Genomic DNA, 26,051 nt, shown 5'->3' with positions numbered 1-26,051 from the left:
ATGTCATAGAAGTATACATAAGCACACAAAACATTCTCTGTATCCTTAGAATGGAGGGTTATGTTACTCAGTTAACAACTAAGTTGTTGCACAAAGATGTGATTGTCTGTTGCCTCTTGGCTATCCTCATCAAGAAGAGGAGAAAAGAAAGCTGTGATCTGAGTTGAAGGGCAGAAGAGTTCAAGATCACCGGGAAGCTCCCAGTTCCACTTGCAGCCCTAGGATAGCTTGGTATAGACACAAGCCAGAATCCCTCACTGATAGATTTCTACAAACCAGAAAGAACCAAAAGGACAAGAAGCAATGGGTGGCACATGTCTGCAGCTCTTTGGGTTCCTCTCGAGTTTTGTTGGCTGGATTGGGGTGGTGGTAGCTGCCACCACTAATGACTGGGTGCTGACCTGTGACTACAGCATCAATACCTGTAGGAAACTGGATGAGGTTGGATCCAGAGGGCTGTGGGCAGACTGTGTTATCGCTATAGGACTCTATCACTGCAAGCCATTGGCTGACATCCTTACTTTGCCTGGTGAGACCCTCAACTTTCACTTACAGTTTGAGGTGATTTTATATTGGGGGGGTTCTAAAAATGTAGTTGTAGCATTAATATTAATTGCATTCTAGCAGTAGTTTGTCTGACCACAATAGAGTTTTTGAAGTACAATCCTAATACACCCTTGGCTGTACATTGAAGGACATATGTTTGGAAATTTCTGCTGCATAGAGACCACTGCATTTCTGTGTAGTCTACATTTCCCCCATAAAACAGATATTCACATACCTCAGCACTACACATGTAGCAATTCCTTAAAACCAAATATTAGACATTCTCTTACGTATGGAATCATGTGTAAAGATGTGCAACTTTCTCACTTATGCATGAATGGCATTCCCCCCAACTGTCCAGTTGTCTCAGTCACTGTCTGCAGTTAGTTTAGAGAAATTCCCTTCATACAGTCACTGCTGCTCTTTTGTGAGTCTTTAGCGGTGACTTTTACAGACATAACACTTGCTGTGCCTAGTGACTGTTTTTTTTCTTTTCTATATTTATTAATTGCAAATGCAATGCTTTCTGTGAAATTAGTGTTAGGATTATTTCACGATTAATTAGAAATTGAAATGCATGCATACTGTAAGTACTGACATGGCTTTAATAATAGATTTCATGATTAAAATGTCCAAATATCGGTTTGCATGATTAAAGAATTTGTAATTCTTAATAACACTCCAATACACATTTATTAAAAAATATCAATCAAGTTAATTGTAAATGTAATTGCTGCTGAAAGCAGTGTGCGTGTTTATCCCTTGCTGTTTTCTGGGTCAGACCCTCAAAACCACAAACAAGAGTGCGCTCTCAGTGTTGTTTTATCAGCCAGCTGGGGGTGTTAATACTAAAGTGCAAAATCTTTCTTTTGCCATAAACAAAAATATGCAACAACATTGGCAATTTTACAAGTATAATGATTTTTTGCCCATTAACTTCACATTAAATATGCATTTACATCTTTTCACAAGGTATAATGACACCAATGTGAATGTTATTAACTGGACTGTTTTTTTCGCCAGATCCAGGCAAATTTTGCAGGGAGTTCAAGCCACTTAAGTTACACCACTGTATTTTTATTACCAATACAATTTACAAATAACTTTACATATAAATTTAAAAACCACTGAAAATGTATATCGGAAGTTGCTTCGAATTATATGAGGAAGGAGGAGCCATTTAAGGGGAACTTAAGTGCTTTAGGGTCAGACTGTGTTGACTTTAAAGTCATATAGAACATCCCAATGGCACTTTGAAATCTCTCAATTTGTGGCAAGGAAACCTATTATATCAGCATTTTGTTGCTGGGGAAATGGAAATACAAATGTGCTAAAATAAGCCGCTGTACTGTCACTTACTATGTACAAATATACTACTCGTTTCACAGCAAACAAATACACACATTTCCAAAAATAACATCAGGCTGTCTTAATATAAATGTACGGAGCATGTTAAGGATAAATAAGATGTTGTATTATTTACTGACTATTAATTCCACATGCTGAATATTGCTCATTGTGCCAAATATTCCCCAAATATAACAAAACCAAATTGTTAAATTATTTCCCTGTGGCAGCGGATCACAGATGTTTGTTATAATCAACAATGACCAGCTTCTAATATAAAAAGACATCTAGGCTTACAGGTGTACTAAAAACTGATTCCAGAGAAACCTGTAAAAAATGGAATGTGAAGCTGTATCCTAGAAACACTAACTAAAATCTAAGTGATCTCCAGTCTTCTGGATCCAGGATCCACTGCTGTGTGAGAAGACAGAGAGGGTGGCAATTTAGGCACCATTAAAAGCATGATCAAGAATTTTTTTTAAAAGTACTTTAAGTCCACTATAAAATCAGGTAGACATTAAATAAATCCAACAGGCTGGTTCTTTTTGCAATAAGAATTAATTATATAATTTTATACATAAATACTGTATATAATGATTATATATATAATTAAATAGGAAATCATTTTTAAAAAATTATTTGGAGTCTAGGGGAAATGGCCTTTGCATAATTCGGAGATTTCAGGTTTCTGGGTAATGGATCACATGCAGTTCACAGCTCCTCCACGCATTACCCTTTGCGCACCTTCCCCTATTTGCATCAACCTCTGCATCTCTTTTCCCCCAGTCCCTTATTCATTATGTCTCTACCCTAAATACACAAATATTTGCATATTTCTCTTAATATTTTGCTGTTTGCTCACAAAATAGACCTTCTTCAGCATCCCTAGTATATAAGCCTTTTTGTCAGCCTCTGCCTCCAGTTGATCCATCTGCTCATTAACATTTGCAAATTGCAATCATTAGCTTACATTTAGGATAACGGCTGTTTCAGGTACTAAAAATCTGTTGTATAAATACCAAAACAATCCTGTTTGCCATTACCATTACATTTATTTCTCACTCCCCAAGTTTTTCAGCCACTGACCCTAATTCTGATTCTTTAGTCTTTGTCCTCTCCCTCCGTTCCTTGTACAGTTCACAATGACTCCTTTCCCATCCATAGAACTTGTGAGTCTACTAACACATTCAGGATAAAATCGCCACTAATATAGTGGAACTACTAGTTACACTAATTAACATGGGTGATCAGATGTTGATTTACGCAGTTATTCTTCATTATGCCCACTGCAAAGTGATGTTGGCACAATCCAATGACAATTCAATTCTAACAGCTGCCTTTGAAGGGGTGGTTCACCTTCAAACAACTAGTAGTTTTCAGATAGATCACCAGAAATAAATACTTTTTCCAATGACTTTCTATTTTCTATGTGTCACCGTTTTTCTAATATTGAAGTGTAACGTGTCATTTTTCACCTTCTGAAGCAGCTCTGGGAGGGTGGGTCGCTGACCCTGTAAACTGTTCTAAATGGATACATTTAGTTAATACATTTCTTATCTTTGTCCCTGCTGAGCAGAATCTCGGAGTTTCATTACAGGCAGCTGATAGAATTGATACAATAGTTGCTAATGTTCCAGAGATGCTGCTGAGAAATGTATCAAATGTTGTAAAATTTTAGTCTGAACCTGAATTACTGAGCTGCCAGACTTGAACATTCAACTTTGAACTTAGATTTTGGAAAAACAGTAAAAAATAAATAATGGATTGAAAAAAGTCTTTATTTCTGGGGAACAATCTAAAAAGTGTTTGGAAGGTGCACAACCTCTTTAATGAAACTCAGAGATTCTGCTCAGCAGGGACAAACATAACAAATGTATCCAGGGTCACCGTCAGGGGGGCACAGGGGGTACAACTGTACTGATACTGTGTCTCAAGGGGGGCCCGGGAGTGCTGCTCTTTTTGAATTAGCAGGGCCCCCCTTACTAGCGAGGAAGTGATGCGCCGCAGATAAAGCCGAATTTCCAATGCCGTAAACGGAGCCGAAGCCATGAAACTAAATGAAGTCCTGAAGCTGTAAAAAGACCCGAAGCCACGAAAGTAGCTGAAGCTGTATACCCGAAACCACGAAAAGACCCAAAGCCATGAAAGGAGTTGAAGAAGAACCTATGGTTCCACTTAACACCAATGTGTTTTTTTTTTAAAAAAAAAAAATTTTTATTAAACTCCTGGCTACCAAAGCTTTTTTTTTTTTTAAATACTCTAGGACTATCAATGATTTTTTTTTTTTTTACTTATAGTGAGGCCCTGACCCCCAATGATTTTAAAAACTTTTATGGGGGGCCCTGGAGGCAATGTTTTTTTTTTAACTGGTAGGGGGCCCTGACCACCAATGATTTTTTAAAAACTTTTATGTTTGACGCTGGCTGCCAATTCTTTTTTTAACTTATAAGGGGCCCTGACTACCAATAGCTTTTTATAACTTGTGAGTGGGGGGGCGTTTACCGCTTTTAGCACTGTCTGTGTGGACTTTTTACTGTGGTGTGGGGTTTGGGGTGTGGCTTGGAAGCCGAGCTGGGGTGGGCGGGGACCAGGGGTCCCAGAAAATGTTGCTGCATGAGCCCCATGATTTCTGATGGCGGCCCAACTTAATGTAGCAGTTTAGAACAATTGACAGGGTCAGCGACCCCCCCCTCGCAGAGCTGCATCATAAGGTGAAAAATGAACCTTAACATCCAATATTAGAAAAACGTCCACAAATAAAAAGTAGTTGAAAAAAGTTTTTATTTCTGGTGAACAATCTGAAATCAACAGAATTGAAAAAAGTGTTTGAGGGTGAACAACCCCTTTAATAGTAGGAAAAGAAAAATATGTGTAGCTTCCAAAACCTTAAAAACTACACAAATTCCAAATTTTGAGCCTCTAAGAATTTGATTAAATCCGAATTTTGCATAAAAATTAAGATTCTGTGCGTCCCATCGAATTGCGCCTCCAACCATTGTCCGTACACTGGAATCTTTTCCACATACCGAGGATGGCACAGTTTCTCTTTTAGGGGGAAAACACACGGAGCTCCTAGTAGCAGCTACTACTTGTCACTACTACTAAAATAGACAATGCTGACAGGCCCGGATTTGTGGAGAGGCCACCACTAGGGCGGCAGGATTTTAGGGGGCGGCAGGATTTTAGGGGGTGGCATGTTGCCTAATAACACCCACATTGGTTAAGAAACACTAATGAGCAGGAGATACAAAAGTTTTTTAAATCTCTCGTGAGCCAATCCCCATTGCTCCAGTCCCAATGATGAAAATGTGAGCGAATAAAAGGGATAGAACAAACGACAGCAAGCCTAGGGGTACCCACTGTGTAAATCCGGCCCTGAATGCTGATAAGTTCCTCTCTACATGTATTTTAGCAGAGGCAATTCTCAGTACTGTCTATGGCGGGGTCTTTTCTGGCGAATTGTAGCCCTGACAAGAAGCTGCTACTAAGTAGCTCGGTGTAGCTTCACGCACTAGAGCGCCAGTCAGAGAAAAAAACAACCGTGAAGCCGTTTCCAAAACAGCTGCGATACAAGTCATTGCCACTAGTGGTCGCTCTTTGCACATTTATTAAAGAGGTCGCATCTACTAGAGACTGAACTTGGCTGGAAAACTGTTTATTTGGCGTTTGGTTGCGGAGGAGCAAAGTGTCAGCTGAATTCGAACCATTTGTTCAGTTCAGAACAGTTCAGCCGTTATTTTATGTTGCGACAGAACGGAACGTCCCCCCCCTTTTTACTACACTGCCCAAACTCTCTTATAACTGCTACACTACTAAATGTGTATATGTATATATCCCCTATTGAATGTCAGTAGTAATAGTGTCCGCTCTCCAGCAGTCGCAACTCTTTGCCCAGGATGCGTTAGTTGCGCCTGTAGCTTAAAACTCTGCGCTCACATCCCAACTCTTTCTATAACTTCTACACTTTACTGAGGGCAGCATCCAGCGCAGGCAGCTCTCTGATTGGCTGGGAGAGTTTTTGGCGTGGCTGCTGCCAGTGGTGGGTGGGAGAAAAGGAAAGGGGGGAGCGCTGGTATGTAGCGAGGGAACAGTCGCACCGACACACCTACAGCAGCTGCGCAGCCCTGGGTCACTGCCACTACCTGCCAGTTGCTCACTGCCGGCCTCCACCTAACTGCCAGGGCACCGCTAGCAATGGGTGGCACTTGCCTGCAGTTCTTTGGCTTCATCTCCAGTGTCATCGGCTGGATTGGGGTGCTAGTGGCCACCACCACTAATGACTGGGTGCTGACCTGTGACTACAGCATCAATACGTGCAGAAAGCTGGATGAGCTGGGATCCAGAGGGCTCTGGGCAGACTGTGTGATCTCTGTAGGACTGTATCACTGCAAGCCACTGGCTGACATCCTGACACTGCCTGGTGAGACCCTCAACTTACCCTTTACTCTCCCTGCTGGGAACTAGGAACACTAGCCCACCTTACAGACAGGGACACTCAGCTTACACTCTCAACTCTACTAATGTAACTGGCTTTATAATGAGATCAGGGAATAGTGATTAGATGGAGATACAGTTGCATTCTGCACTGTTCAGTACCGTGGGGTTTAATTTTGGGATGCACCGAATCCACAATTTTGGATTCAGCCAAACCCCCAAAACGAATCCTAACGTGAATTTGTAAATTAGGGGTAGGAAAGAGAAAAAATTCTTTACTTCCTTGTTTTGTGACAAAAAGTCACTTGATTTCCCTCCCGCCCCTAATTGGCATATGCCACAATTAGGATTTGAATTTGGTTCAGCCGGGCAGAAGGATTCGGCCGAATCCGAATCCTGCTTAAAAAGGCCGAATCCCGAATCCAGAAACAAATCCTGGATTCGGTGAATCCCTAGTTTAATTGCCTACTATTTAAGCATGCTATATATTGGGCACCCCTAGGCCCACTACCGTTCATCGCCCCCGTCCCTTCCAGGGGGACAGGAGCAATGGGGATTGGCGCACAGGAAATTAAAAAAATTATTAAATCTCCAGCACATCCCCAGTGTTTTTGAACCAATTTGGGTGTGGTTGGGCAGCATGCCGCCCCCCTAAAATCCTGCCGCCCTAGGTCCGGGCCTAGGTGGCCTTTCCACAAATCTGGGCCTGGCTATTTGGGGATTCCCTAGAATTCAAACAGATTGCATGCTGGGGCCCCAAGATTGATTTTAACCCTCTAGGCTCCACAGGGCCAACTCATGCACTAGGACTGTTGCTGTACTGGAATAATATTTGGCATTTTTAAAAAACATCTGGAAATGATGTGTCCCTGGGTGAGTGGGCTGTGTAGCCAATACAAGTGCGTAGAACTTGCCTATCAGGGCTGCTACTAGGAACCTCCCAGAACAGCTTGGCCTTGATTCTGTTATTATGTGTGATTCACTCTGCTCATCACTAGATCTTATTGTTTGGAAGTAAAAATAACTAAGTTCTCTTGTGCTGCGGAAGTTTCACCTTTTTTAATCCCTTCTTTTTTTTTCTTCTTTCCTTTTTTGTCTTTTTTTTTTGCTTTACGAAATTAAAGCAAGAATAAAAGGAAACTACATTTTAATAAGGACACAAGTACAATAATTTTTTAGGAATGCAGTTTAAAGGGGCTGTTTACCTTCAAATTAACTTTTAGTATGATTTTTTATTATTTGTGGTTTCTGAGTTATTTTGCTTTTTATTCAGCAGCTCTCCAGTTTGCAGTGTCAGCAGTCGGGTTGCTAGGGTCCAAATTAGCCTAGCAACCACGCACTGATTTGAATAAGAGACTGGAGTATGAATATGAGAGGGTCTGAATAGAAAAATGAGTAATAAAAGTAGCAATAACAATAAAAGTGTTACTTTACAGATCATTTGTTTTTCTATGGGGTCAGTGAAAGCCATTTGAAAGCTGAGACGAATCCAAAGAAAAAGGCAAATAACTAAAAAACTAAAAAATAAATAAAGAAGACCAATTTAAAAGTTGCTTAAAATTGGCCATTCTATAAAATACTAAACGTTAATTTAAAGGTGAACCACCCCTTTAAGATTTAAAGATTGTATTGTAATGAAAATGTAATAATTCTGATATTCAGTAGCCAGATATTACATGTACTTGATATGAAATAATATTTACTAAGTGCCCCGGAAGCTATGCTGGTTACAGTTTTTGTTAACACACTCCCACTTACACTTTTCAAGCCATACATTTAGCTTGAAACGTTAACAATAATATAGACAATTTCACATTTATTTTTCTGCTGCTTTACAGTGAAAAATTGCAACTAGGAAATGCTAAAATAATTCCTGATGTGACATTTATCTTAATGGCATAAACCTCATACAAAGGTGTGGACCCTGTTATCCAGAATGCTTGGGACCTGGAGTTTTCCAGGTAAGGGGTCTTTCCATAAGGTATGGAGATTCATTGGATCTCCATACCTTGTCTACTAAAATAATTAAACATTAAATAAACCCAATAGGATTGTTTTGCTTCCAATAAGGATTAATTATATATTAGTTGGGATCAAGTACAAGGTACTGTTTTATTAATACAGAGAAAATAGCAATTATTTTTTAAAATTTGAATTTTATTTACAATTGAGTCTAATACAGGTGGTCTTCCTGTAATTTGGAGCTTTCTGAATAACAGATTTCCAGATAATGGATCCCACTTCCCATACCTGTACTAAAATCCAAACCACAGTTTACTTTTTGGTAATTACCCTTATGCAATTCTGATAGGTACATATAACGTTGTTTGTTGGTGTGAGTCCGATGACAGTGGAATAGGTATGGGATACGTTACCCAGAAACCTGTTATCAGAAAGCTCCAAATTATGGAAAGGCCATCTCCCATAGAGATGTTATCCAAATTCCATTAAAAAAATCCTTTTTCTCTGTAATAATAAAACAGTACCTTGTACTTGGTCCAAACTAAGATAGGAAAACGATTGGGGTTATTTAATGTTTAAATTATTTTCTAGTAGACAGTAAGATATGAAGATCCAAATTACAAAAGGATCCATTACCCGGAAAACCCTGTGTCCTATGCATTCTGTATAACAGGTCCCATAAATGTAATTGTAATTTGTTTGAATTTGGCCTATAAAGCAGATTTATCAGATGGGTGGTTGCAGTTCTTTGTGCCAGAGGCCATTGCTATAGAATATGCCAGCAGCATTAAAAGTACCCTCTAGGCTATAACAGCTTTGAAACAGGAACATACTGTAATTGTATATTTATATGCTAATATACCCATATGGGAATTACAAAGGAAAATTGCCCAATTAAACACGTTTATGAAAATACATGATGACTGTCTGCATACATTTCTACATGGCACTGCACTCTATATTTTTAAGTGGCATGTAGGTTTCCCTAGTATAAATGATTATTAGGAGGCCAGAGTTTATTCCCTCTGATTTATGCACCCTTTCATATGGGTTTTAAGATTCTTGCATCTGCAAAGGTCACCTCTTCTTCAGATTTGGTTCTGATAATTTTACAGCTTTCAACTCTACCAGCACAGAACAGATATTCCTAAACAAATATTACACTCCTGTGCATTTTATGTAGTCTGGATGGATGCCTCATAGGGATAAGGAAGACAAGAAGAGTGATTAAGTACAGATGATGCATGCATAATTCAGTTTAGGATTAAGAACAAGCTTTGGAAATGAGGCCAGAATCATTAAGAAGCCATGTTTACTGGACAGAGGATGCAATCAGGATTATATTTAGCTATGGCTTGATCTGTCTTTTCCCAGAATGTTGCTTCACTACAATCCAGATTACAGCAGTCAAAACATTTGGGAAAGCTGGAAGATCCCAAAAGTTGAGGACCACTTTAGGCCAGGGATACAGTAATCCTCTGAATATTCTGTATGATACCCATGTCTTATGATTGTTGGCCAAGGAGGCAAATTATCATATCAGGAGTTATGGGCGTATTAATGAGCCAGGCACAAATTTGTGTCTAATTTCCGCGCCTTCACCTGCAGCGAATAAATTAATGAAACTGCTGTGAAAATTCGCTGGCAAAAAATCCACCGCAACAAAAACAATTGTTGCACGTCAGAATAGTTGCGAGCATAAAATGTGTCCAATGCATGCATGGCCTAGCAATGCCATTTAGAAATCTTACTTACTCATTGAGCGAATGTAAGATCAATCAAATCTTTCGGTTAAAATATAATGTTTGAGTATTATGTCTGGGATAGAACAAGGACTGTATGTTTAAGCCTCCATTTGGCACATAATTCACATGTGTATCATATTGAAGGGACAGTAAAATTCCTTTATTCCAATATTTATAAAACTATTTTTATTTGCCTTTGTTGGAAGTGGGTTTTGTAGATGTAAGTGGTCATTTAACCTCCCTAACAACATTATTATCTGTTCCAGTGACATATTAGATACCCAGTGGCTGAAGGGGAGATTTGTCGGCCAAGATAAAAATGCACAATTGTGGGCTAGCGTTAAATCCAATGCATTGCTTCGTTTTTCGAAAGTCGCCCAAAATTGACTCAGGATGAAACTTCAGATGACTTTGCGATATGTAGGTTTTATCTCCAATGATTTCAGTTATTTCCATTGGAGTCATATTTGCGGGAGATTTGTCGCCCACAGTCGTGCATAAATAATCACGAGCGACAAATATCCCCATCAGCCACCGTCCTAGATACAAAGATCCGATCGTTTGAATCCTCTAACAATGGCACTTCCACATCTCCCGACCTGCCACTAACCATTCAGATAGTAAATGGTAAGTAGTAAAAGAACAGATCAGCCGATGTTCTGACCCTGACAGCAATCGTACGAAAGTTATGTCCGACCAAAGCTGGTGACAGTCTCCCTCTGAAAATCGTACGATCGCCAATACATGCAGAGACATTATCGGCAGCTGACAGAAATCTTTGAACCTGTCCGATCAACCAAACAACCGATCTCTGTGGGGTGAAAAATGCCGGGACTCTCCACACACGGTCCAAAAATCGTACGAATCCTCTATTCGTACAATTGGATCTTTGTGTCTATGGCCAGCTTTAGACCTCCAGCTGGATTAGTTCTACTTCTCCTGGGTGCAGTTTAATTACATTGATCTATTTACTGTTTCTATATCGGTGCTGGTGATCTTGCACACAGTGTTTACTGTTCTTTCCTGAGGATTTGCGGAAACTAAACCGAATATATAAAAAGACAGTGTTAATGGCATCTCTCATCAGCTCAGCAGACGTAAAAGGCCAATTCCCTTGATCTTTGTGTAGTTGCAGTGCCTAAGCAGCTCCCATGCTTATTAACTGATTCCGAGGTATTACTGCTTACAAAAGAAGTTAAGTGGATGGCACTAGTTTTCCTGTTGTACACTCCATAGCGGAAACACCCCAGTCAACAGCCATTTACATTCCATTTCCTGGGGATTGGCCTGTAATTCTTCTTTTTATATCTCCCATGAAGCCAAAGTGACAGGACACTATTCCAGGAACTCTTGTTGTCGATAAACCATTATTAATAGCCTTTGTTTGGAGAGATTCTATGGAAAAATGTAAGCCTGGTGGAAAAAGTTGATAACAATCTAAAAAGTAATTCAGCTTCTTTTCACACGTTCTATAGGGATCTAATTCTGTCTCTCGACAAAAATGTTTGTTCAATCTAATATTATTTTAAGAAAATGTCTGTTAAAAATTAGTTCCAAGGAAATTTAACAAAGTACTGTATGTGAGCGTATGGTGTCAAGCTCAACCTATTTTACTCAATCACGCCAAAGTTGTATTATACACTTTAATAGTTGTACTCCTTTGGATGGCCTGTATACATGGAATTGCAAGGGCATGTGCGTGAGGCTTTGAAGCTGTGCCATGGTGTCTGTGCAGGTGTGTTGGCTGATGTGAGATGATGTATTCCAATGCTTATCATGCAATTAAATGTATCCTGTTGCTGTTGACAGCTCACATCCAGGCAGCCCGTGCTCTGATGATAACAAGCTCTTTCCTGGGGCTTCCAGCAGTGTTCCTGCTTCTCTCTGCCATGCCCTTTATTCGAATGGGCCATGACCCTGGCGCGGAGAAACACAAGCGTTTTCGCCTGGGAGGAATACTCATCGTCATATTAGGTAAGGCAAATAGGAAACAGTCTTTGGTTTGTTAATTGCTCTTTTGCATTCCTGTAACTACTATTTGTCACGAGAGTCCTGGATGATGGATAAGAAAGTGATGATACTGCAGTCATGCTCCATCATGTTTCGGATCATTTCCTAGGCAGCCAATGCTTTGCAGGGGATATGGGAGGTCTGGTGGGTCAGAGGAGTGTGAAGAACAAAGGGTATTTTGTTGCTGGTATAGAGCAATGCCTCTGTTCTCTCTACAACGGGCATCTAGCAGGACAGTGTATATGACTCTTAAAAATCCACAGCTAGTGATGGCGAATCTGACGTGTTTTGCCGAAGATTCACGAAACACAAAAAATTAACCAAATGCTTTGAAGTCTATGGGCGACATGTTTTTTGACAAGCGATGATTTTTTTCATCCATTGGAGTCTAGGGGTGTCTTTTTTGTGGCAAAACCTAGATAAAAATTTTGCTCATCACCAGCCACAGCTTTAAATTATTTGGAGCTTTGGAGCATGGCCAGCATTTGAGGTACACACACACACAATGGTCTAATGCAGTGATCCCGAACATGTTGTTCACTAGCCCCCTGGATGTTGCTCCCAGTGGCCTCAAAGCAGGAGTTTATTTCTGAATTAATGGCTTTTATCACATAAAAACCAGGTGTACTGCCAAAACAGAGCCTCTTGTAGGTTGCTGGTTCACATAGGGGCTACCTAATAGCCAATCACAGCCCTTATTTTGCACCTCCAGGAACATTTTTTATGCTTATGTTGCTCCACAACTCTTTTACATATGAATGTTCCTCCAGGGTAAAAAAATTTGTTTCTGATGCTGTGAACTCTCTTGTGAATTTAGTTGCTGAAGGCTCAAGCATTCTTAAATTGGTCCCTGTGCATTAAATAATGTCTCAAATGATGGAAAAAGTTGGACAGTGCTGCCACATATAGTGTGGGATAAGTGAGAATTGCATCACTTTCTCTTAAGAATGTTCATTGTTTTACATTTTGCTTTCACAACCTCTGCAACTTCTTCTTTTGACACATATTGGAAACCAAGGCTTGTAAAAATGTTGCTAATGCTAAAGATAATGCTTCTTCAAGTCAGAATGCAATATGCTCTAGATTTGTCAAATAAACTTGATTTCTTTTGAAAATATTTATTAACACATATTTTTGGTAATGTACCAGACACTGGATATCCTAGTGTTACTGACAGATAGCACACCTTTCATCTTTAAATGGGGGCAAATGATGCCATGTGTAACAGTAGTGCAGTAGTCCAATTAGAAAGCCATTCACCTTTTAAGGCATAAAATCTTCCTGTCCAGTGTTTGGCCCACGGCCTGTATATTTTATGTGTTGCATCATGCATGAGCATGTGTAAAGAGAAATGCTCATCAATCAGTAGCGGGGCCTGGATGCAGGCAGAGGAGACCCCCCCACACCCCGGTAGTTCCTCCCTGATACTCACTTTTGTACTGCATTTTATATTGTACACTGTGTAGCCATACAGGTCAGTGAATATTGGAATTTCCCAAGTACTGGTAGATTTGGCAAAACAATTGTGAGAATGCAAAAAGATGAACAGTTACTCTAAAGCTCTGAACCAGGACTCTCACTTGATAAAGGGCCTAGCCCGAAACATGTTGTGTCTGGTTACATTCCCAATAAAAGATTTTGCAGTCTAAGAATACTGCTGTGGATTTGTCCTGCATTTGGATTTTCACTGACTGAACCAGGACTCTCACTACAGAATATCTTAAAGGTGTGGTTCGCCTTTAAAGGAGAAGAAAAGTCGTTTAGGACTTAGGGGTGTTAGGCACACCCAAGCGAATGCATTTACCCCAGGCTGGTGCTCCTATCAGCAGAAAACTGCACCGGTCTGGGGTTATTCCAGCTAGTACCACAGATCGCTTCTCTTCCGGCTTCTTCTTTCTTCAAATTTCCCGGGGGAAAAGGCGTATGCGCAGTAGAATGAAAAAGCCAACTTTTTAGTTAAAGTTCGGCTTTTCGCTCTAATGCGCATGTGCAGCCGTGAGAACAAAGAAGAAGCCGGAGGAGGAGCGCTCTGTGGTGGGTGGGTGTGGTGGAGAAATTAAATAAGCTCTAAACATTTTCTGGATTCATTATTTGCAACTACAATACATGGCCAAATTGCAAATGTAAAATATGCCAGTCCAGCATGTTATCCCATCGCTGAAACTAACCTTTGGGGTACTTTGGGGTAGAAGTTCCAGTAGTACCTCCATGTTATATTCATGTATCCTTGCTCAGGAATAGTGCAAAATATGTGATTACAAATGCTATGGTCCAGGTTGATTGATGAGATGAAGGAAGAAGCCCAGGCAAATATAATGTAATGCTCCCAGATGCTTCTCACAAGTTTTCATATTTTTTACAAACATATGTGACACCAGCTGCTGTTGTGTACTGAGGCATTTACTAGTTCTTAACCACATAGATAATGGTGTGTGGCTCAGTTTCTTGACAAAGGTCAAAAATAAAAAATGAAGAATAAAAAAGAAAAGGAAAAAGAAACTTAAATAATGGTAAGGTAACCCCCAGTTCAAGGGTTTGCCATCCATGTTTGCAATATGTAGAAAATTTGAACGTAGGAAGAGACCATCCAGTAATAAAGCAGTAGCCAAAAGTATTTTGTAAAATTAAAAAGGCTTTATTAGGATATATGTAAGCATAGGCTTTGAGTAACTGCCCACTTCAGGCACAAAACACATTAGGCTTAAATATGTTCTAATAAAGACTTTCTTTATTTTACAAAATACTGTTGGCTACTGCTTTTCTTGTGGATGATCTCTTCCTACATTCAAATGTTCTACATATTTACTAGTTCTTCCCATGTTCTTATACTGATGTATTGTCAGTAATACATACATATGTGCAATTAGTGTGTGTGTATAATGTGTAATAGCTTGTAACAGTACCCAGTTATGATGTTTTCTTTTCCTCTTATGTTTTTGCTCTTTTCTTTATTCCAACTCTTCTAACTCGTCTTTCTTTCCCGTTTTGCATTCCTGTTTTCCACTCCCCTGATTTTCTCAGTCTATTCTCTGGTCTTCCCCCTTTCTTCACTGTGATATTGTTTTTAGAATCAATATATAGAATCAAATATTAAAATAAATTCAGGAAAACAAATCTCCAAAAAAGTTGCATGCTTTCTTGGGTATCTTTAAGTATCTTAAAGTATCTTATTATAAGCCCCCTATTTACTGGCATGATAATCAATGGATAAATAAATATGTCACAATAAAACAGGTATGTCACATGGGGATGTTCTCCTGAAGCAATATCTATGGGGAACTCATTATGTAATGTCAAATAACCCCCTGCCATGCTTTTTGTGATCTGGTGTAAACATTTGTGCTGTTATAAAGGTGGTATAGTCACCTAATGGCACCCAATCAGCAGGTTCTACAGATACTGAAAACAGAAATCTGACTGTTTGCTATGGATTACTAAACATGAAAAAACTTTGTGGCTTTTATTACGCCTTTAATATTTTCCAGAACTGTTTATGGCAAAAACAGTGGCTAATTTGGTAGCTAGACACTAGCTAAAGTAAGTTTGGGAGAACACCAGTGGTTAATACATTTCCCCTGCATTTTGCTACCATTCCTCAGTAAAAATCTTAGTTACAAAAAAAAAATCCACTTGAGCCATCTGTTGAAGTTAACCTAAGATTAGTTTAATGCAATAGCTGTCAAGGATTTTTATGGCAGTCTGTTATATTAATAGGAATAGCTGCAGGAAAATCAAGTACCAATCTTGACAGAACTTGATGGAAAAACCACCCAGAAGAAAAGAAAGTTCCAAAACGTCATCCACTATCAGTTTCCAAGTAGTTATGCTTGTATGTATTGGCACATACCTTTATGACCTTTCTTTAAATTTCATTAACTCAAGCCTGAAAATGACAAGAAGAGCTGTAACAGAGAATAAGCCAGTTTTGTATTGGAAAATTGTCATATTTTAGTAAATGGACCCAAAACTGAAAATATTGTGCAGCTCTTTTTGGTTAATTTGTCAAAACTAACGGGGATTATTTATAAACATTGGGCAATTTTGCTCCTGGGCAGCAACCAATCAGTGATTGGCTTTTTTCATTGGTTGTTAAGGGTTACTGCCCAAGTGCACATTTGCCCAGTGTTTATAAATGACACTACATGATAAATAACCCCAACCAAACAAAAGTAAGCTACTGTGGGATAATTATGTAGCTATCAATTGACTGGGTACATGAGACTAGTTATATGACACTCTTACCCTGCCGCAGTAGCATTGTTGTATATAGGGGGCCCTAAGTGTTACTCTAACTCATCAGTACTGAGACATAGTGCCTTAGATATAATCAGGGTCGGACTGGAGCAATGGGGGCTCACCGGGACTGCCACATGAAGGGCCCTCCAGGCAGTCACCGGGCCCCCCCCCGGCTCCCCTGTGAGCGGCTGCTGAACACCGGTGCACCTCATGCCTGCACAAACGCCGGTACACCACGCGCATGCACGAATGCCAGTACACCACACGCCTGGAAAATTGGCGGTGGTTTTTTGTAGGGGGTGCCTGATTGGGGCACAGCTCTGGGCCGGCGGGGCCCATGAGGGCTGGGCCCCGGGTTTTTTCCCTGTGTCCCGGCGGCCCAGTCCGACACTGGATATAATAACTTTCAAGCTATATGAAAATATATACAGTATACAGAATTTACATTATCAACCATTCTTAGCACAGGTATGACAACCAACAGATGGGGGTGATTTATAAACACTAAGCAAATTGGCTCCTGGGTAGTAACCCATGACAACTAATAAGATGTTTGCTTCCACAGTTCTGTCTGCAGCTGGCTGAAAAAATCTAATCATTGATTGGTTGTTATGGGTTACTGCCTAGGTGCAAATTTGGCCAGTGTTTATAAATGAGCCCCATGAATTGCTCTGAAAGGAAGAGAGTCCCGTGCTCATTTGGTTTGAAAAACATCACTTTGAAGATCCATCTTAGTTGTCATTATCTGTGTCTGATATTTGCATTAAGTATTGAGTATATTAGGTAGGAGTGATTCATCATTTCAGTATAGCGCTATCGTTTCTGCCTCATGTTTAGGTTTAGACTTTGTTTCAATCAACAGCAATCTATCAGCCAGCACACATTACATTCGTCATGGTGAGCTGGGAAGGGAGGGGAGTAATGTCCTCTGTAACGTAAAATAGTGATTCATCCTTGAGTCATCAGGCTCCGCAGCTGAACTGATACACTTTCATTTGTATGACCCTCATAACTTGAATTTAACTACTTCACTGCAAGAAGGTGGCAGTCTTCAAACTCACATTCTCTTGTACTGCAGTTTTGTACTTCTGAGGATACAGATTGTATTGTTTACAATTATTTGTGTAGGATGGCCAGATAAAAGCTTTTAGAACCTTCTTCTTTGTATCAGTTATCCAACATCGAGGAGTACATTGCAGATCAAGGCCCTGCGTGTGCCATACTCTGCCTTCCCAATGCTCCCTATGTGTGCCCTACTCTGCCTGCTCTATGCTCCCTGTGTGTGCCGTGCTCTGCCCGCACTATGCTCCCTGTGTGTGCCATATTTTGCCTGCCCTATGCTCCCTGTGTGTGCCATACTCTGCCTGCCCTATGCTCCTTGTGTGTGCCATACTCTGCCTGCCCTATGCTCCCTGTGTGTGCCATACCCTGCACAGATGGCTGGAATTGCAACCTTTTCCTCTCAAGTTAGGGTGGAGATTACACTTACTAGTACTTTGCTTTTTAAAATATGGATTAGGTACATCTGCTTTTATTTAAATGATAATGAGCTAATAAAAGAACATTAGATAGAAATATAATTTTCCAGGGTGGTATTTACACCACTGATGGCAAGAGGATGGAATTCCAACAAGAAATGTTGCATTTGTCTTCACCTTCACCACAATAAACAGGCTTTTCTACTGCCCGGTGAGTGAATTTGCTCCTACATTAGCTTTTAGAGTTTTACAGTTATTGACTATGGCATATGCTTCCTAAATTGGCTGAACAGTTCATGTTAATGATTACTATGTGATGCTTCTAAATGCAAAGCATGTTGATAAATCAAAGGCATCCTAAAAAACGTAAAAACTTAGTTTCATTCCTCAAGACATAACGATCTTCTAAAATAAAAATGTGGGGACACAAGTAATAGCAGAAAGGCTAGCAAGTCCATCTGTCTTATTTATTTATCATGACTCGTCCCTGGCAGCTGCATGTATTTCTTTTTTTTATTTACAACAAATCATTGTGTATAATGATGACTCTTTGCATACAATAATGACCATCATTGTGTGGAGCAGTGGGACAGATGTTGATATAGCAATGGTGAATAGTATTCTCTGTTCTGCACGATACTTCAGTTAAATTGTTTTTCTCTATCCACTAAGGAAAGGACTTTGAACATCAATATTTCACATTTACCATAGTAGTTGGTAGTGTTTTAAAGTAATAAAAATATAATGCAGTGTTGCCCTGCACTGGTGTTTGCTTCAGAAACACTACTATTGTTTATATAAATTAGCTGCTGTGTAGCCATGGGGGAAGCCATTCAAAGGAGAAAAGGTTCAGGTTACACAGCAAATAAGCTCTGTAGAACATAATGGTGTTATCTGTTATCCACTATTTATCCTGTGCCATATAGTCTTTTTTCAACATCCACCTTTGCTACACAACAGCTTGTTTATATGAACTATAGTAGTGTTTCTGAAGCAAATAGATTAGTTTTTGCCAGTACAGGGAAACAGTACATGATATTTTCGATTTTTTCTTTAAAACACTTTTATTTTTTTACTGTTCCTTTAACTTTCAGTTAGATTATGTAAGAGGTATTTTATAGGTGTCTCATACTGAAGAAAGTGTCCCTATCCTTATATTGCATTTTCATTTCATTTTCTCTTTTCGCTATGGCAGAAATGTAGAACAAGCACAAATGTTTCTGAAGGAGGATCTACATATCAGTTAAAAAAATCTATGTTCCACTACCCAAGGCAATATTCACTAAAAACATGGGCCAATATGGAGGTTTGGATGGTGTCAATATGCATACACTGAGTATGTCAGATGCACATGCGTAAGATTCGGGGGACACCATAGGCAATAATAAGTATCTCTAAGAGAGGTGTGAGGAAAAAATGTTGTGTTTATGAATCCTGTCCCTGAGGAATTGTGGCGCTTAACCAATTGAAACGCATTGGTCTGAATTGCATTCATCTGTTTTTCTGTGTGTTGTACCTACATTGGAAGTAGCCAGTTTTAGGGACAGATTTATCAAGGGTCGAAGTGGAAATCTGAACTAAAAAAAAATAAATCAAATTTCGAGTTATTTTTGTGTACTTTGACTAAGGAATAGTCCAAATTCGATTTGGATTTGAAAAAAATTACAAAATTCGAATATCGAAATTTATCATGTACTGTCTCTTTAAGGGGCAGATTTATCAAAGGTCGAGGTGAAATCGAAATTTATCATGTACTGTGTTTTTAAAAATTCGACTTTGACCATTCGCCATCTAAAACCTGCCGAATTACTGTTTTAGCCTATGGGGGACCTCCTAGAACCTATCTGGAGTCAATTGGTGGACAAATCGAAGTTTTTTTTGGGAAAAACTTTGAAACGAAAACACTATTCAACCAAAAAAAACTTGGACTTAATTTTGGTTTTTGAATTAGAATTTAGAAGTTTTTTCAATTCGAAATTCGACCCTTGATAAATATGCCCGTAAAACTTCGACCATTCGCCATCTAAAACCTGCCAAATTGCTGTTTTAGCCTGTTTTAGAACCTAATTGGAGTCAATTGGTGGACTTTGAAAAATTGTAGTTTTTTTTTTAAAAAATACTTCGAAATCTAATTCGATTGAATACAATCTTACATAGATTCGAATGGTAGAATACAGCCTATTCACCCGCATAAAAAAAACTTCCATTTTTTTTAAAATAAATTTCGGTTGGTCTTTTTTTTTTCGAATTTCGAAGTTAGAAAAAAACTCCCATTACTTTTGAAGTTCGACCCTTGATAAATCTGCCCCTTAGTGTTTTATTCATTTATTAAAACTTGCTACGCTATATACTGGCTTCAATGTTTATGTCTAGCCTATGGGGCATTGGAACATTTTATCATTGCTAGGGCATTTGAAGATCTGCTGCAGGTCCATATGCACCTTTATTCCTGGTCAGGGGTGCTTCACCAATGAGGCGAGTTGAGGCTGACGCCTCAGGCGGCAGACCCCCACTAGGTACCAGGGGCAGCAAAAATGCTGCTCCTGGTACTTTAAGAGCGAATTTCCAGGGGAGGGGGGCAGCAGCAACTGCTGCTGCCTCAGGCGGCGGAGGGGCCAGGATCGCCCCTGTTCCTGGTCTAAATCTGGTGAGTAGGCTGACTCACTGGGTGTGCGTTAAAGGAACAGTAACACCAAAATATGAAAGCGTTCTAAAGGAATGACAACATAATGTATTGCTGTTCTGCCCTTGTAAAACTGGTGTATTTGCTGCAGAAACTCCACAATAGTTAATATAAACAAGCTGCTGTGTAGCCATGGGGGCAGCCATTCAAGGCTGAAAAAGGAGAAACGGCACAGGATACACAGCAGATAACAGATAAGCTCTGCAGTGTACAATGTGATTCTTCTGTTATCTACTGTGTATCCTGTGCTTGAATGGCTGCCCCCATGGCTACACAGCAGCTTGTTTATATTAACTATAGCAGTGTTTCTGAAGCAAATACACCAGTTTTACCAGTGCAGGGCAACAGAATATTAGTATATTGTATTGTCATTCTTTTAAATCACTTTCAGTTTTTGGTGTTACTTTTCCTTAAAAGGAGAGATCACACAACAGCACAAGTCATTTAAGTGGATTTTATTGGCTATTTTTCACACATCATTGTGTATATACACAATTTACTACACTATATAGCTTTTATCTGATGTGCGCTTCCTTATAGTTCTACTACTTCCATATCAGATTTGGGCTCCTGCACAGAAGGAATGGTTCAGAAAGCTGCAATTCACTAGTTGGATATTGTACATTTGATTGTGAAATCACACTTTAGCGCTGAACATTTGTTTACCTGATTTTTTTTTTTACAGTACTTTGCATCAGGGTCATCATACATTGAGGAGTGATTTACATACAGTGGGTGCATAGATAAAAAACATGAGCTTTGAGCTTATAGAAAGGGTTGGTGGTGGCAGTTTCATCGTTCTAACCCCATCCAAATAATAGGAAATCACAGATACATGCGATTTGGGCATTGGCTCAGAGCACCTAACTGGGGATTGAAAGCACAAGTTGCACTCACACACATACATATACTCAATCCAGTGCTCTGAATGGCTTTGTGTTGTTTTAAACTTGGCCAGCTCAATGTTGGTTAGTAGTAGTCATAAAGAGAAAATGAAAACGTCAGCTAACCCTTAGCAAATGGAGATAGCAGCTGCCATTAGCTGATCTGCAGTCCGGCGGTGAATGGAAATGTATTAAAATATGTGGTCTCGGCTCAGTAGTGACTCCTACTCTAACAGCTGTAGTCGTCAGATGCTGCGATTTCATGTAACCAACAAACTGGAAATGTAATCATGACATTCACCTCAATGGTGTCGTAAATTTAAAATAATTTGGTTGGGCAGATTCCCATAAGAACACTTATAATGCATTCCAATAAAAGATTAGTCAGATTCAGATAAGATGAGCACAGGACCAGTGCAAGATCAGAATCGGAAAATTTCTGATAATTTCTGTAACTTCGCACAATTTTTCCAAAAATTTCTTGTTCGGCAATATCGTGAAACTATTTGAATCGTATGAATTTGACGCCCGAAAAACACAAAATCTTCAGATTATTGCATGAAACCCAGCACAGATCTTCGGGACTTCTTCCATTGACTTCTACATGAACTCGGCAGGTCTGAGTTGAGTCTGAGTACTTTTTTTTATTAGGCCTTTTAACACCCTCCGGGTTTAATGAATTCCAAAAAAAATCAAGTTTTTTTTCCACTAAAAATATGGATTTTATAGTAAAAAAAAAACCTCGAATTTTTCAAGTTTTTGGCATTTAAACTTTAATAAATAACCTCCTAAATCTGCACTCTTTCCACCTTTCATGGGAAACCACTTCTACCCATTTCCTCTTTACAAATGCCTCCAGGAGTCATTATTTAGGCATGAAGTTATGTGTTTAATGCCAATTCATTGAAAATAAATGGGTATATTAAATCCATTCCTTTGTGATGATGCATTGCTTTAAAACATATAGTTTTGTAATTAAGTTTTCATTCTCTTACCCAGACAGCTAGCATTATACTGCCTTGAAGATATCACTTGCCAACAGTGCTTAAAGTCTAGGTTTAATGAGTTGAATTTCCATCCGTGACCTTAAATCTTCTTTTTTCCATTCTGTGGATGGCCCTTGTGAAGTAAATGTGCTTTCCATACAAAACATGACACTTGATGATCCTGTGATAAATAAGAATTGTTTCATTCTCCTGTTAAAATAGCCCAGGGGAAAGCACAGGGCTCTGTAACTGAAACAGTGTAGGGTGGATGTGGCCCTACAAGGGATTAACAAAGACAAAATAGTTTTTGATTCTACGTCAGTATACATTTTATGCTATAGATACCATATACTTCAGTGAATAATTGTTGAGATAAATGCAACACTTGGGTGATTTATCGCATAAAAACACTGTCTGTGCATAAGCCTTGTATTCAGAGACAGGCTGCATCTGATATTGTTTTGGGAATTGTACCAAATACAGTATAATATTTATTACAATTACAAAACAGCTATTTGAAATATTTTCATTCTTTTTTTTTTAAACTGGCAATTAAAATAGTTTCTTTTTTTTTGTTGGTATGTTCCTTTGCTAAAGCTCATGAGTCTTCCTACATTCATATTGTGGAACCACTGTATAATAATGGAATATGAGCATTTAGAAAAATTATTAAAACTTTTGCTTCATATCCAAAGTCTTTTTTGGTCTGTTTCAGACATTAATACTGTGTATACATTATTTGAGATGTGCCCCATGCAAGGAAATGATTACGCTTTGGATCTTAATGAAGAAATATACTGGTGCAATAACTTGAATTGCTTTTACATTTTTGTCAACCTGCAGAATGCAGATAATCGGTCGCATACTGTAAAAATGTAATTATGCTTATAGCATGCATCGCTGTTATCACCACTGGGGTGGCCAGATTGAAAACTCTCCAATTATTTTTACTGAGTACTGTATATATGACTGTATAGGGCAGATTTATCAAGGGTCGAATTTCGAAGCTTTTTCTACTTCGAAATTCAACCCTTGATAAATCTGCCCATTGAATTGGAATACTTCGACTTCGAATATCGAAGTCAAAGTTTTTTTACATCGAATTTGGCCATTTGCGGTCGAAGCTAAATCGTTTGATCGAACGATGAAATCCTTCGAATCGAACGATTCGAAAGATTTCATCCATCAGTTGAACTATTTTTCTTTTACTTCAAAAAACTTAGAAAAATGCTCTAGAAGGTCCCCATAGGCTAACATAGCACTTCGGCAGGTTTAATTTGGCGAAGTATTGAAATCAACGTTTTTTAAAGAAATCATCGTACCAACTTTTTGGTACGATTATCAAATGGTCAAATATTTTCAAACTATTTTACTTCGAATCGAATTCGAAGTCGAAGTCGTAGTCGTAGTATCCTATTCAATGGTCAAAGTATCCAAAAAATTTTTTTTTTACTTCGATAATTCCCTCGAATTCACTTGATAAATCTGCCCCTATATGTTCACACAATGTAATGTGTTGGAGGGTTCATAACTCTCTGCAGCACTTTATAAAAATGATACTAATACTATTTCCTTCTTTTGTTTTTTTTCAGCACTGTGCACCATTATAGCCACTATATGGTTTCCAGTCTCCACCCACAGAGAGACCACCATCGTAACCTTTGGATACTCCATGTATGCTGGATGGATAGGGGCGGCATTTTGCCTTTTTGGCGGCTCTGTCATTGTCTGTTGTGCGGGAGAATTTCACGCATTCATGGAAAACCGCTTCTATTACTCTTCCCAAGGATCCGGCTCTCCAACTCATGCCAAGAGTGCTAATGTCTAAGGATACTGTGATTGTAGCCAAGGCTTAGAACCCTGAACCTCCGTTACACTGTTGCTGATGAACTATGAGAACTTTTGTGCCTCCGGTTTTATCTGTGTATGCTGTTCTAAAACGTAAATGACATAATATGAAGCAATGTTCCGGGTGTTTAAATACTGTTACACTCTACAGTAAATAATGTCAGACACCTTCGTTTCTCATTCCATTGGTGCTTACAATAATATGCTTGGAGATGAAGAGCTCTTTAAGGTAAACAGAGTTCAGGCTAGATACATGTTTCCTGATGGAAAAGATGTTCGTAACTGTATGTCATTTGTCTAATATTGGTTTATTAACACATTCAAGTCCACTTTAAAGGACAAGTAACACCTATAGCCTCATGGGTATTATAATTCTTTTGCTGGCCTTTCGTTGCCTATTTCTGGTACTTCTAGTTTGACTGGAATATCCAATTTAAGACATGCGTAAAACGTTCATCATTTTAATGGATTATATTGATGGAAGGACACAGGGCTGCAGTGAGAGAAGAGTGGGGGCATGTCTGAGATAGAGGGGATGCCATTAATCAGGGATATTCAGCATGCAGCTGTTTTTGATCTACAATTTACAGAATCCTACTTACAGCTGTTTCAAATAAATCTCTAATAATTGTTACAGAATGTAATACTTTTATCTACACCCGACCCAAAAATAGCCCTTCTAATCCTGAGGACTGGGCCTCTACTAAACTTTATCTTGAGGAAGCCATAGTCTCCTAGTTCTTAAAGTCATTTGCTGTGGCTTCAACACAAAAAGAAAGCAGTAAAATATCCATGTATGCATATTTATTGCTTACTTTTAAAGGAGACAGTGTATTAGGCAGAAATTTGCCACTATTTAAATGCCTTCTTCCTACTAGGATCTTCTTCAGGTCTCTTTGCCAACACGAAGCCTCAGGAGCATGTTTGTAATGCTCTTCCTTAAACTGTTATTGCATAGCAAATTTTAATTGCACGTTGCCCACTTTTAAGAAGAGCTTGAAGATGTCGTAATGTTTTGGAGAAAATATAGCAACATTTTCAGTCAGAAGTTTTATTACCTTCACTTCGCACTGGCGCAAACTGTAAAATTCGCAAAACTTCTTCCACTGTCGGAAGTGGTTGCAGGGAGGGACAGGTGGGGGGCAATAGGAGGCAGCTAAGCGGGGCTATGGTTCCTAGGGGGGTTTAGTTCTCCTTTAAGAAACTTACCTGCAGAGGTAACACTCACAGTTGGTAATGTAATATGTTACAAAGTATGTATCAGGTATAGTTTCCCAAAGCAGCCAACCAGTTGTTTACTTTCAAACAGGTAACCAGTAAATGAGGCCTGTTAATTGGTTGCTATAGATTACTAAACCTGTTTACTATATGGGGATATTCATCAATGCTATAGCATCAAGAACTTGATTAAAAAAAAAGGTATCTAAACATAGTGGCACAACCATAATTTACCCAGATTTTGCTGGGCTACAAATCTCAGCCTTTCCAACATATTTTTTAAGGGTTAAAGCTTGCTGGGATCTGTCATGCAGCAAGATTGTATTCTAAAGCTATGGGCACACAGGCTGTTGTTAGTGGCTGAGCAGCTGAGCAGCTGAGCAGCGACTGTTTTCAGCCTGAGTAATTTTGCAGACTAAGAGAAGCAGATCTGTTCAGTGCCCCTGCTCCATTGATTTGAATCCAGTGACGGAACTAGGTGGGGGCGGGCCCTGGTGCGGGCCGTGCAGCTGGGCCCCGTCCCCACCACCGCCCGTGCGGCTGCAGCCGAATCCAGTAGGTGCATGACTGCTCAGGGGCCCTGCGGGGGTGAGGGCCCTGGCCCGATTGCAACCCCTGCTCCCCCGGTAGTTACGCCACTGTTTGAATCTGATCAGCTCACAAAGGCTGAGGTC

General features: G+C 39.4%; 1 protein-coding gene across 2 annotated transcripts; it reads left to right on the top strand.

The window, feature by feature from the left end:
• The first annotated feature begins 110 nt into the window (after positions 1 to 110).
• LOC108705377 (claudin-11) lies at positions 111 to 26,051 on the top strand. Of its 2 annotated transcripts, none has more exons than XM_018242244.2 (3): positions 111 to 529; positions 11,844 to 12,008; positions 23,904 to 26,051. In XM_018242244.2, exons 1-3 carry the CDS (start codon positions 304 to 306, stop codon positions 24,137 to 24,139), a joined length of 627 nt encoding a protein of 208 aa, XP_018097733.1. In that variant the 5' UTR covers positions 111 to 303; the 3' UTR covers positions 24,140 to 26,051. The 2 variants fall into 2 exon arrangements, with proteins under 2 accessions (XP_018097733.1, XP_018097732.1); XM_018242243.2 differs by lacking the exon at positions 111 to 529 and adding an exon at positions 5,939 to 6,313.

Source organism: Xenopus laevis, chromosome 5S, assembly GCF_017654675.1.
Source record: "Xenopus laevis strain J_2021 chromosome 5S, Xenopus_laevis_v10.1, whole genome shotgun sequence".
Lineage (NCBI taxonomy): Eukaryota > Metazoa > Chordata > Amphibia > Anura > Pipidae > Xenopus > Xenopus laevis.
The sequence above is the reverse complement of the archived record's forward strand: the minus strand, read 5'-3'. Positions and strand labels throughout refer to the sequence as shown.

Coding starts and splice junctions, on each gene's coding strand:
- LOC108705377 (XM_018242244.2), top strand. CDS start 304: ATGGGTGGCACATGTCTGCAGCTCTTTGGGTTCCTCTCGAGTTTTGTT. Junction 530..11,843: donor TGACATCCTTACTTTGCCTG/GTGAGACCCTCA, acceptor TGCTGTTGACAG/CTCACATCCAGGCAGCCCGT. Junction 12,009..23,903: donor AATACTCATCGTCATATTAG/GTAAGGCAAATA, acceptor GTTTTTTTTCAG/CACTGTGCACCATTATAGCC.